The 13544-nt window shown below is 40.5% G+C and overlaps 1 protein-coding gene across 2 annotated transcripts in view; it reads left to right on the top strand.

Annotated features, from left to right (window-relative positions):
- Positions 1-212: 212 nt before the first annotated feature.
- The window catches only part of SHOC2 (soc-2 suppressor of clear homolog (C. elegans)), a 38780-nt gene continuing 25448 nt past the window's right edge, over positions 213-13544 (top strand). For both annotated transcript variants that reach the window (XM_010186500.1, XM_010186499.1), the window contains exon 1: positions 213-1131. In XM_010186500.1, the coding sequence (XP_010184802.1) occupies positions 429-1131 (703 nt within the window). In that variant the 5' untranslated portion in view covers positions 213-428. The remainder of the gene's footprint in view (positions 1132-13544) is intronic.

The raw sequence follows: 13544 nt of genomic DNA, 5'->3' as shown, positions 1-13544 counted from the left end.
GTAGCTCTTCTACCGCTGTGGGTCTTCTGAGCAATGTGTGTAGTATTTTTGGTTTAGCACTGGGTTTTTCATTGACATTTGAAGAGAAGGACAAATCATTAACCTGAGTTAGTGAGCACAGGCTTGATGCAGAAACATCCAACATTTAACTGGAAGTTAAGTTTTACATTTACACTAACTTTGGCTTCTCTTCTCTCTATGTTACAGAAGTACTAATACGCAGCATTTGACCTTCTAATCTGCAGCTGAATCTCCTGATACCAGGTGCCTTCAGAACCAATATGTAGCAAATGGGTATCACCCCTCCGAAGCTCGTCCTTTGGTTCAGCGCTTGCATGTTTTAAGGATCCTTGTCGCCTCAGCAGTGAATTGTTCTTGTGAACTTCAGAAACGGATTTCATGTGGTGCTTGCTGAACGCTGAGTCACCATGAGTAGTAATCTAGGAAAAGAAAAGGACTGTAAAGAGAAGGATCCAAAAGTCCCATCGTCAAAAGAAAGGGAGAAGGAGGCCAAAGCCTCCGGAGGATTTGGGAAAGAGAGCAAAGAAAAGGAGCCTAAGACCAAAGGGAAAGATGCCAAAGATGGAAAGAAGGACTCCAGTAGCACACAGCCTGGGGTAGCTTTTTCTGTGGACAATACGATAAAAAGACCTAATCCAGCCACAGGTACCCGCAAAAAATCCAGCAATGCTGAAGTGATCAAAGAGCTAAATAAATGCCGGGAAGAGAATTCAATGCGCTTGGACTTGTCCAAGAGGTCTATACACATGCTTCCTTCAGCTGTCAAAGAGCTAACGCAGTTAACAGAACTTTATTTATACAGTAACAAACTGCAGTCCCTCCCGGCAGAGGTGGGCTGCCTTGTGAACCTGATGACACTGGCGCTGAGTGAAAACTCTCTCACCAGTTTGCCTGACTCTCTTGATAACTTGAAGAAACTGCGCATGCTTGACCTGCGGCATAACAAACTGAGAGAAATACCTTCCGTGGTGTACAGGCTAAGCTCTCTCGCCACTCTTTACCTACGCTTTAATCGTATAACTACTGTGGAAAAGGATATCAAAAACTTGTCAAAACTCACCATGCTTAGCATACGAGAGAACAAAATCAAGCAACTACCTGCTGAAATTGGTAAGCGATGGTGCTGGTTGAAAGTTTAATTCTGTGCCTGTGTTCGTTTTGCAATTCAGTTAAATATGCATAAACTGCCACTTTTCCAGGTGCCCTTCTTCATTTAAACTTCATAAAATTACGCTCTTGATCATACTGTTGCAATGTTAGCTTATATTGAGAGTAAACAATACCTTGGATATATTTTTTAAGAAACGGCAAAAGCCCTTTTTCTTCATCTACCATCTTAAAATCAGATGTATCTTGTTTTCATCGTTGCCTTGTGTTTACACATATTGTGCCTTCAGAGCCCAGATGGTTTTAAAAGAAAAAAAAGATACAGGGGCATGTTGCATTTGAAGATTACTTTATAAATCATTTATGAACTGTTGCAAGTTATAAACACATTATGGGCATGTTACAGAGGGGTGTGACCATGGCGATACAAGGTAGACTGGGTAGCTACATGCTATTACCATGAGCAAGCTGTTGGATGCCGTAACAGTTAATAATGTGGGTTAATGATTTGTGAAAGCCTCTACCTTTTGCATGTCATGAATATAGTAATACATATACAGCGACCAAATGTACGCATGGCTGATGATTCTTAAGAGTTTTTACTGAATAACATTTGTTTTTTTCTAAATGTTGTTACAAAAATTTGAAAGATGGTGAGATTGTATGAAAGTGACTTATTAATTTAAATAGTTTATTTAAAATGTGCTGGAATAGCTATATATCAAGAACTCCTAAGTTGTTTCTAAGAGGTTCTGATTCATGGAAAAGCTCTCTTTATCGCACTGTTCTCAAGCAACCTTTGAGCAACCTACGTGCCTCACAAAAGGGAGATTCTATCATCAGTGGTATTTTTTTTCTATGTATCACCAGTTTTTATGCAAACTTAGCTTAGTCCCTTTGGGGGGAGGGGAAACATACATTTTATGCAGATAAGAAAATGCTTCGACTTTGAGTGTGGAAAAAAAGCTTGTGAAGCCTTTGTAACACTGTGAGTAATAATTCCTGTGCCCTGTTTTTTAAAGCTGATGTGGGATGTTTTCCTGTTAGCCAAGCCAGTGCACACAAGTATGTGAAGTGTGCCCCTATGTGCCTGTGCTCACTAACTTGGCAAAACCTGGGAGAGGCTCTTGTTTGGATCCCTCACAGATCTTTTTCAAACCAGCAATGTTTGCTTCATTCTCTTGCACCTTGATATGAAGGATACGTAAGATAACGTGTTCTTGATGGCAGGAACTCCTGCACATGTCTGAAACTGCTAATCCCGTTACCTGTAATGGCCGGTACGGACAGCTTCTGTTCATGATGGTGGGAGTGAAGAAAAGTAGCGAGGTTGTCAGTTGTCGGTCTCAGTCTTTGGCTCCCTGGAGCAGCCATTGGAATGGATCCTGCCATGGCCACAGAAACACTTTATTTGCTAGGCAAAAATGAAACGGTTCACGTGGTCTCATCACATTTTCTCATCAACGTGATTTTTGTGTTGGCAGGAGCATCTCAGCAGTCCTGGGAATTTCCCCTGGGAGAACTAAGGAGTTATGATTTTGACCTATTCTGACACTTCAGTTTAAGTCCCACAGCCTCTTTGAATCTTTTACTAATCAAAGGATTATACTGGAAATCTTGGGGCTGATGTTTGCAAAAAAATGCCAATGTATCGCGTGTTTCTACATATGTTGAAGAAATGGTGGCTGATGTAGCTCGTGGAGCTGTGTCACACAACTGTCAGTACTTTCTCTGAGTCTCTGTGGCTCAGTTATTAAATAACTAATAATCTAGCAGAGAGTCAGCTTCTGAGGTTCAACTGCAGACACTGCTTCAATTTAAATTAATACTGGTGTGTGAAGGAAAATCTTCTGTGAGATGTTGCATTCAAGTGTTTGGTGTTGCCCTTTAGAAACATTTTGCAGGTGTGTGTGATACTGCAGACATTGCTGCTGGAACTTCTTTGTTTCTTAACTGGTTTTTTTTTTTGTTGAGTTCTTATGGTTAAATTTACATTTAAGTGTGATATTTCTGTATTTGTTTTTCACAATACTCTTGAAAGAGATTGTGTGTAACAGTTTCATGGAGAAATTTAGTAGGTGTATGTATCATGATGGAATATTTTGAATTGTTTCTTTCTTTTGTATTTTTAATTCTTGTCTTGGTGTGTGTACAGGCCGTGCTCTCAGTTCTTTATCAGCCCCTAGCTTGAGAACATTAACTACTTTACTTCTGTCTTTGTACCCAGCAGTTAGTCGTGCCTTTATTGGTATTGTGATAATGCCCGTGTTCCTTGTTACGGGTCAGCACCTCATTGTGGAAGGCATTTCAGAAGCACAAATGCAAGACCACTGTCACCCTTATGAAGAATTTCAAAGGGAAATAGCTATGTTCAACAGCATCCTTTTTTATTGGAAGTAAACGTCTCTGACTAGGTTGCCTGTAATTGAATCAATTGAAAACTAAATTAATTAAAGGATTTCTGACTTTAAGAAACACAAATAATTTTAACTGCCAAGACATACGGAACAGGCGTTTGAAAACCTTTTTCCTCAGATAGTAAAAACAGACAAGATAGTTTCACTTTTGTAAGTGATTTCTGCTCGCTCACTTTCATGAATCTTTGTTCTAGTACAAAGATGAAATGTTTGTGTTGGAAACAGCTGAAAAATGAAACTGCTGAGAAATACATTTCTTACTTTCCAATGGAATTTCTCTGTTTCTTTAAACACTTGTTATTTCTCTACATTATACGTCCACTTAAAAAAACCCTTGTCTTTTAAGTCCCAATGATCTTAATCCTTTGTAGGTTTATAATACAGTTCCTAAATACTACATACAAGCAAACACTCTTATATTATCAGCTTGTAAATAACACAGAAATTTTTGTTGCTGCAAAGCGGGAAGTAAAATGAGGCCATTATCTTTTATAAAGCAATATCATGTGGAGCATGTAAAATTCTTTTTAAAAAATACCCTATTGTTCTGAGACCTAAGGCTTGCATATCTGATGGTAAGCTACTGTGCTTGTTCGTAGTTTTAAAAATTCAAAGCTTGTGTAACACGCCGACTCGTCCAGCAAGGAAGGGTCTTGCAGAACTCAGCTACGATGTGTTCGTTGCTTGTCTGATACAGAACTGTGCAAAGAATCCTGGGTTTCATTTACTTTGTCAGCTGGAAGTCGATGTGCTACAAAAGCTTGCCCTGGACAAAAAAAAAATAATAAAATGAAATAATAAAAAAATTAAAAGCCCAGACATCGGCTTGAAAGACGGCTTGTTGTTACTGTTCCCTCAAACAGCCAGCATTGGGTGTGATGGAATCCAAGTCTTACCGTAGCGCTAGAGACTTGGGATGGCTTTTACTGGCACTGAACACAGAATATCAGTTCTGTATAATTATAAAAGGCTCTTTCCAACTTTAGGACCTAACTGCTTTAAAATAGTCACTTGATTTGTAAGTAGTCATCCCACTTAATTACTTTTCTAGGAATCTCTAGTCTCCAGCCTTAGAAAAGAGAGTTTCTTTTCTTTTTGCTCTCCTGGAAAGAAATTGAAGGTAGCTCCTGGAGTCCTGAGTGCTCTGATATTTGAGACCCATCTTCCACCACCCAGTATGTCTATGGCTAGTTGATTTTTTGTGCCAGTGATGTTTCACTCTTCTTAGGTGTAGCAGTTTCCCTTTGTTGCTTGCATCTGCTCTCCATCGTATGTGCTGCCAGCAGTCACATCTTCTCCCAGTCATTGCTCAAACCACAATTTTTATTGTTGCATGAAATCTCAATTTCTTCTGTCACCCTGCTATCCTTTTTCTGTGTTGTCTTGTGTTTTGAATGCTGAGCGTGCTTGATTAGTTTGAATAAGCCATTCTAGATGAGAGCTTCCTACCAAATTTCATGTAGTTCCCATTATTTTTCATTACCTGTTTCTTCCATTGCCTCACCTTGCTAGAAAATCCTTGCTTTCTGACTTTGTAGAAGACAGTGTACAAGCTCGATCTTGAGGTGGGTTCTTAGGAGTCCTGGAGAGGTAACCTCCATCCAAGATGATATTTTACTTTCAGTCCTGTTATATCAATAGCAAGTTGTAGTCAATTCCTCAGGTGTCTTGACATCTTCTACTAGTTGCCACCTGAGTCTCCTAGTTATTTTCTACATGCTACTGCATCAGCCATATTCATGGAGTCTAGGTGGACTAGACTGAATAAACTGGATCTTCTGCGTCCTGGGCTGCATCACAAGAAGTGTGGCCAGCAGATGGAGGGAGGTGATTTCTGCCTCTCTACTCTGAGACCTCACCTGGAGTACTGCGTCCAGCTTTGGAGTCCCCAACACAAAAATACATTGAAGTGCTGGAGTGGGTCCAGAGGAGGGCCACAAAGGTGATCACAGAATCACAGAATCTTAGGAGTTAGAAGGGACCTCGAAAGATCATCCAGTCCAACCCCCTGCCAGAGCAGGATCGCCTAGACCAGGTCACACAGGAACACCTCCAGGTGGGTTTTGAATGTCTCCAGAGAAGGAGACTCCACAGCCTCTCTGGGCAGCCTGGTCCAGTGCTCTGTCACCCTCACAGTGAAAAAAGTTTTTCCTCATGTTCAGATTGAACCTCCTATGCTCCAGTTTGCTCCCATTGCCCCTTGTCCTGTCATTGGACATCACCGAGAAGAGCCTGGCTCCTTCCTCCTGACACTCGCCCTTTACAAATTTATAAACATGAATGAGGTCACCCCTCAGTCTCCTCTTCTCCAAGCGAAAGAGACCCAGCTCCCTCAGCCGCTCCTCACAAGGGAGATGCTCCACTCCCTCAATCATCCTTGTGGCTCTGCACTGGACTCTTTCAAGCAATTCCTTGTCCTTGAACTGAGGGGCCCAGAACTGAACACAATATTCCAAATGTGGTCTCACCAGAGCAGAGTAGAGGATCAAAGGACTGGAGCCCCTCTCCTACAAGGATAGGCTGAGAGAGTTGGGGTTGTTCAGCCTGGAGAAGAGAAGGCTCCAAGGGGACCTTACAGCGATCTTTCTGTACCTGAAAGGTGCCTATAAGAAATCTGGGGAAGAGCTGTTCACTAGGGCAGGTAGTGACAGGATAAGGAGTAATGGTTTTAAACTAGAAAAGAGTAAATTTAGGTTGGATATTAGGAAAATGTTCTTTGATATGAGGGTGGTAGATCACTGGCACAGGTTGCCCAGAGAGGTGGTGGAGGCCCCATCCCTGGAGACATTCAAGGTCAGGCTTGATGGGGCTCTGAGCAGCCTGATCTGGTAACAATGTCCCTGCTCACTGCAGGGGTTGGACTGAATGAGCTTTAAAGGTCCCTTCCAACCCAACACATTCTGTGATTTTATGATTCCACGTTTTTGTAGAAAACTCTTAACTCTTTATGGCAATCTCTTTTAATATTTTACTGATAGTTTTTCAATTCACTTTTTGTCTCTTTTCTACTTACTCTCATGCCTTTTGTTAATATTTCCTGGAAATTCTGTTAGTCAGCATAGTGTTTAGATGACTGTGAGGTTGCAGAATCTCCCCTTATTTCTTCTATTTAAAATTATGTATTAATAATCTCCAATCCTTTGGTAGCGTTCCGTGCTTGATATGTGATGATGACATATAGAAACTATACTGCTCGTGTGCATTTCAAAGTAAGTTTCTAGAAATGCTTATCTAGAACACCTACTGCTCGCTGTGCAAGAATAAAATATTAATACATGTTAGAAATAATTTCTTTCAGGGGAACTTGAAACTAAAACACTTCTTAAAAGCCTGGGTGAAGATAAGACATTTAACAAAATGCTGTTTGCAAAACATGTAGTTGAACAGATTTTAAGTGGTCCTGGAAATGGCTTTAAAACAAGTGACCCGTTACTGTGTGTATTGTCTTGAGGAAAACCTGCAAGAGATGAACATACCAGCACTGAGCTGCTGCAAAGTAATTTAAAGTTTGGTTTTATTTTGTGCTTTAAACTCTCTTTAGTAGTTAAACAGCACAAACTTAAATGAGGTTACTACACTGGGGGAAGATTTGCTTTGCATCTAAAACAAACATTTTAGTGGGAAAGAGAAAGTGTTATTATCTGTGGTTAGTAAGCAGATACGTCTGTGTCAGGTCTCTTTTTTTCTCCAGAATGCAGTACCTCTCATTCCCGTGCATCCAGTTCCTTTATTATAGGTAGGATGATGACAATAATGTTTCCAGTCTTTCCAGTATTCAGAAGGCTTCTTAATTTTAAAGTTTACTCACAACTGAATTCACTCAGTAAGCCAGAGCTGTAGAAAGTATTATCTGTGCTTTGGAATAAGAGAGTCTTTTAGTAGCTCAGCAAATTCATGCTCTAGGCACCTAGCAAGTCATTGCTGCTGATCGTTTATTGGACTTCTCTCAACTTTTCCAGCAACACATATATTGCCTCTACAGTTTTAATGCAATTTAAATGATTGATTTAATAGACCATGTAGTAAGTGCAGGTCTTTATATGCATTGTTGCTTTTTCAAATATAAAAAGATTTTTTTGAGTAAGATCTAAAAATACGTAAAAATCCATTTTTCTGAGAACGTATTCTCAGGGTTGTTTTTAATCATTTTTTTTGCATGTTTAGCCAAAAGCTCTGTTCAAGCTGAATTAAGGGGAGATTTTGTGAAATGTCTGTGTTGATGTGTAACAGCTTCACGATGCTGAAAGGGGCAGTATCCGTTCCTCTCCTCACAGCTTCCCAGCTGCTTGCTCCTGTCTCCTTCACCTGAGCTGTTCCTTGGTGAACTGGACCATTGAACCAAGGAAACAGAATAACGTTCATGGGTTTGCTGCTTTTGCTATGACTTTAATTAGTTGAAATTGGTGCAGTTTCAGATATGACTGGAACTGGTGTAGGAGGAGTGGGCGAGCATGGACTGGAAGAGGGAGAGCAGGATGGCTACTTCAGCCCTCGCTGAGCTGTTAAATGAGTGTGGCTTACTGCAGCTCACTTGTGAAACGTCACAGGTCGGACTGCTCGTGTGGAGTGCACTGCAAGTGGTTTGAAGAAGGATGGATTCTTGTCTGCAGAGAGACATTGAAAATGCATCAAACTGTATTTTCAGAATCTTTTTCTTCCTTTGTTTTCCATGTCTTTTTTCCCCCTTGCTATCCATGTCTTGTTTCACAAAACCCTGTGCAGCTTATCGGAGTACTGGTAGCATCAGCACAGCTCCACCTTCCTGAAGCAATTTTCTGTTACATTTTTTTAATAGAGTGCTGAGGATTTATTGTTGCAAGTTTCTTTATGGCAAAGCTACACGATGTTGCTCTTTGTGAACCTAGACTTTCTTATAAATTGTATCCTACTTAATGGTGGTGATACAGGGCAAGACACACTCTGAATATGTATCCTGCTTACAATTGTAGCCCTAAGCAAACATCCCCATAAACCCAGGGTAATTGTATATACGAAACTTAACCTGACTCCTTTGTCATATCCAGCTCTTTTCATATCAGGGATTTCTTGAGTCTAGTGCAGATTGTCTCTTTGGTAATTCTCAGAAGATTCCTCTTTCAAGGGCCAGACCATTTTTTTTCCTTTAAACGCCAACAAACTCATTGCATCCTTGCCAAGGTCCAAAGTTTGTTTTGAACACTGTTCTTGACAGATGAACTCAAGTTCTCACACACAGAGGTGGTCAGCAGTCATCCTTATTTCTGTGCCATTCATCATTTGTATATCTTTTCTCCAGATTTTACTTCTGAATGCTGGCTTGCTTGAAGTCCATCACTTCATACGTGAAGCTAGATATGGGTCCCTGGTCCTCCGTATGCATTGCTTTACATTGATGCCTAATTTCTTTGGTCATTTTGTTGCCCAGATACTTAGTCTTGTGAAGTTTTTCTGCAGTATCTCACTCTGCCCTTGTCTTGCTGTCATGACTAATTTAATACCAATCAGCAGACTTCTGCTGCTGCTCAGCCCTCGATTAAAAGGTCACTGTTATGCAGATATTGAATATATAGACGTACTGAGTGCACAAGCAGAACTTACCTGTTCACTTGGCTGTTGAATTTCTGGTGGCATCCATGAAATAAATCATTAATGGAAAGGTTTCCACTTGGAAGCTTTACCAAAACACAGTCTGGAGGGAAAACTGTGGAAATGAGTTCACAAGGTGGACTCTGGCTTCATTGCCATTTCTGGTGAATTGTCCATTCCACTGAGATCAAAAAGTTGAAGATTAGGGTGGAAGAATGCGAGTGCTTTGGTGAGTCAGGCAGTCAGCACGAGAAGGATGAAAACCAGAGGACCTCTCTTGGGATGAGGCCAAGAAAACGCTTCAATTTGCAGCCTTTTGCGTTTCTTGTGTCGAGAGTCTTATTGCATTCCTCCGTGCTGTGCTGAAGGAATTGTTTTGCACAATCAAGTTGATAATATTCTCATTGCAAAGACGTGGTTGCATCTTGCATCACTTTGGGATGTTTTTGTCATCTTAGCACACGTGGCTCAAATAGAAATAACGTTGTCAACACGGTTGAAATTACATTTGCATAGTTACTGCAAGTTTCTGAAGGCTCCAAATACTGTGTTTTCTGTCTGTGAATGCAACTCTTATTCTGTGGAGAATCTGGTCAGGGCTGTTCTGCAAGGGAAATATTTTTAGATTGTAATTCAGGGAATCTGCCTACACCAGACTCGGAATGTCGCTGAGACTCTCTTCTGTTCTTCCCTCCCCCGTTTACCCAATATTTAGACCATTTGTGGTTTCTTCACTACTTTGAAACTCCTTTTTTCATAACACTTGCACCTGTTTGGTTTTCAGTAGCATAGGCAGCAAACCAGATGTGCGCAGCTGCGTTAGTTCATATCTACTCACTCCATGCTGAATATAGTGCTTCCTTATTAAATAACTTGTTAGTTGCAAAGCTTTTCAGTCATGCTCTCAATTTCATTTCCTCTTTTTTTTAGCAGACCTGACGATACAGAGAAATATTTATTTACATTATTTGTATCTAAGACCCCCTTCTTCTGTTTCAGCAGTTTGAAGAAAACCAAGTTGTGGCATGCTAAGGTCTGCAAACACAACAGTTGAGAATATTTTCATAGTTTTGTATTCTAATGTGATAAAAGCATGAAGCTGTGAACAGAATTGGAATAAATACAGGCGTTGATATTTGTGTGCTGCTCCCTAGAAGTCAGAGGAAACGACTGCTCATTTGATCCAGTTCTGGTTGCTTTCTTGAGCTGCTGGGAGGGTGAAGAACTTCATTTTGTCTGGCTTCAGCTTTGGTGTCTGGGTTCTGATTTTTGTCAGAGCTCTTGTGGGGACACAGTTTTGTCTTGTCAGCTACTCAAATTCCTCCTGATTACATGTTCTTCAGCCTGGCTTTAGGATGATGATGAAGTAGTCCTGCCTTTTTGATCCACTTGCAAAGCTTATTGGGATGATGCCCCAAGTGTAATTCCCGTGAATATTGACAGCTTGTTAGAAGTCTAGCTTAAAAAATAAATAAATCAATCAATGAATGCTGCAATTATTTTAACTGTTTGAATACTTCCAAAAGTGCTGAACAGAGGGAAATAATCACTTCCCCAGGCTGCCCTTGCTGATGCAGCGTTAAGTGGTTGGCCTTTACTGTGAGCACACTTGTTCCATACTCAGAATGGACAGGGGCCAAGATGTGACCCCAAGTTCAGTTTCACCAGGACCCCCAGTCCTTCCTTGCAGAGCTGTTTCCTCACCAGCTGGTGTGAGGCTGTACCCTTTTACAGGGTAATTCTGTGTGAGGTGCAGGACTTTGCCTTTGCTTGGCACTTGATGAGGTTCCTGTTGGTTTGTTCTACTGCCCAGCTCAAATCCTGCCTTGAGCCCTTGCTAAGGCTTTCTCCTACATTTCACAGGATTAAGATGCTGTTTGAACACGTCTTTAGTTTTATTTATATTTGTTACTTTCAGCAGTAAATAAAAAGTGCTCTGCTGTTGTGTCTTGTTGGAGCTTGTTTTAGACCAGCTTCTTTCTTTACAGTTGAGCTTAGCTTCCGTGTTTTTGTGTAGTTCCCATAGCTGGGTCCTGTTGTGCATCCCGCAAATTCTAAAAATTTTACTGTGCCTATTTCTTACTCATATGAATATTTTAACTTTGGTACGTAAGTCACTTGTGACCATATTAAAATTGCGTTCTTTCTATGGTAACTCTTCTGTGTAAGTTATAGTTGTGCAGTAATAATTCAACATAGCTCTGGCTGTTTAACTGTGCTTCTGGGCGGCTGGTCATGCATGGTAAGGAGTTCAGGCTGTTACCGTGATGCGCTTAAATCTCAGAGAGAGAAAAGATTCTGCAACTGTAGGATTATTTTAATTTTTTTTTTTTCCTAAAAATCAGGGCACTTATCCCAAAGAGTTCTATATAGACAGACTAAAAATTTTCTTTTTTAATTTTATTTTTTTGCTAGCAGAGAAATTAGAGAGAGATTAATAACTACCAAAGTTATGGGAAGTATTTGTAATTTGTTCCCAGCATTGCTGATTTCGGATAATTATTCTTAACAAATTAGCTTACAACCAGTGTTCTGATACACCAGCCTGAAGTCCCACTAATACTTGCATTCTCCTCTTCCTTGTACTTTCCATCAGAGTCTTGATCCTCTTGCTGTGTCATCTGGCCCAGGATTTATCATGTTGTGAAGGATTTCATAATTTTCAAGCTGCTTAAGCCTGGGCAGGGACAGAGTTAATCCAGTGGAAAGCAGGTTATATTACAAATCGTGTTTGCTGTCCAAGAGCGTTGCCCACTGAGTGAATTAGTGGTAGGAAACACTGAAGCCCCTCTGCTATTGACCTATACTCTCCCCTTCACTACTGTTAATTTGTGTGTACTTTTATGTTTTATTAATGAAGCTGTATTTTGTTTTTAGAAGGCCAAGAAGGATTTTTGGAGTTACGTAATTCAGGGCATGTAACTTGGTCCTCTTGTCATAACAGGCTTTCAAGGTTGGCCATGTAATAGGGCTGTAATTCTGCCTCATTATGTAGAAAATCTTAGTCATTTCATAATGCTGGGGTTTTTCAGCAGGTGTATTTAGCTTTGTCATACTACAGCATTTAGTCTCTGCACATATGAGAGCAACAGTGAGGTGATTGCTCACCCCACCTTTTTTGGGGATTGTTGAGCTGTATACATGGCTTTATTTTTAAGTGTCTTTAACTGGAAGGTGGTGGGGAGTCTTCACAAACTATTTTATCTGAAAAATGTGTATGAATTGTCCAAATTTTTTGTCTTTACCTTTTAAAATACAAATTTTTGAAAACTACATAATAGGATGTAACTATTTAGTGAAGGTTGTTTTTAGAGAAACTACTTTATGTATTTCATATGGGCATTACTTCTACTTTAAAGTCTTTTATTGTCAAGCCAGCTAGTACACACAGTTTCTGCCTGCTTCCTTGGCAGACTTCGATTGCTTTTTTTCCTTGGCAGTTACAGCGTGATACAGGATTTTGTAAGAAGTAAAAAAAAAAGAAAAGAAAAGAACACCACCAAAATGGAAACCAAAACCCCAGCTAACCCCAAACCCCAGCACCTTCCTGGTTTAGTTTTTAATTGTCCTGAGGATGCTTGTCCCTTCAGTGCAGTTGCAAGAAGTCTATAGAGAATCCTTTATTCATTATTGTGGGCTTAAGATTTGTCAATTTTGGACATTACTTCTGGCAAAAAGAGTTCATTTTACCTGCAGTTAGTATTTCCCTAAAGTAGTGCTTGTCTTGCTCTGTTGTTTTTGGGTGTACAAACAGTCCCTGGTGAAGCGGTGCTGGAGTTGTCCACGTGGTGAATGGGAATGGGCTTTTCCTTAGTAAACTGCTTTCTGGGTAAGGCTGGTTTTGAGCTGCAGCGCATTTCTAGCTGGCGTATTTCTGTTAAATTGATTAAGATATGAACATGTTTCAGCAATGTTTATGTAGTACACTAAAAAAGAGCAAATATTGATTCTTTTAATTTGAATAAGATCATGAGCAAATCTTTCTTTTATGAGAACTTTCTTTTTGATTTTTGACATATGCTTCTCACCCTGGCCAAGCAGAAATGCCACACTTCAGTTGTATCTTGCTGAAACTTATTTTCACCTTCGGAGAAGTGTTTCCTTCAATAGCTACCACTGTTGAGACAAGAAGGAGGACACTCCCCATCACTGATACAAGCTGGGCCTACATCTGCTCCTAGGAACAGCATTGTGCAGATGCCATGAAGATTGGCCTCTTTATTCTTGCAGATCATTATTTGCTGTATCAATTGTTTATGCCATGTGTTTATCCTGGCATAGTTTTTGAAAGAGCTGCTGTTGTGCAGCAGGGCAGTGCACAGTGCGTCCATTCACGGGGTAAATCGCTGCCGTCACTCAGCTGGAGAAGAGCCGCCCCTGTTCTTCAGCAGCTGTCCTGGTGGCGGCAGGCTCTCGGTGCCCGGGTGGTTCTGG

This window comes from Mesitornis unicolor, unplaced genomic scaffold (assembly GCF_000695765.1).
Source record: "Mesitornis unicolor isolate BGI_N332 unplaced genomic scaffold, ASM69576v1 scaffold25156, whole genome shotgun sequence".
Lineage (NCBI taxonomy): Eukaryota > Metazoa > Chordata > Aves > Mesitornithiformes > Mesitornithidae > Mesitornis > Mesitornis unicolor.
Note: the sequence above shows the minus strand (reverse complement) of the source record. Positions and strands in the feature narration are given on the sequence as shown.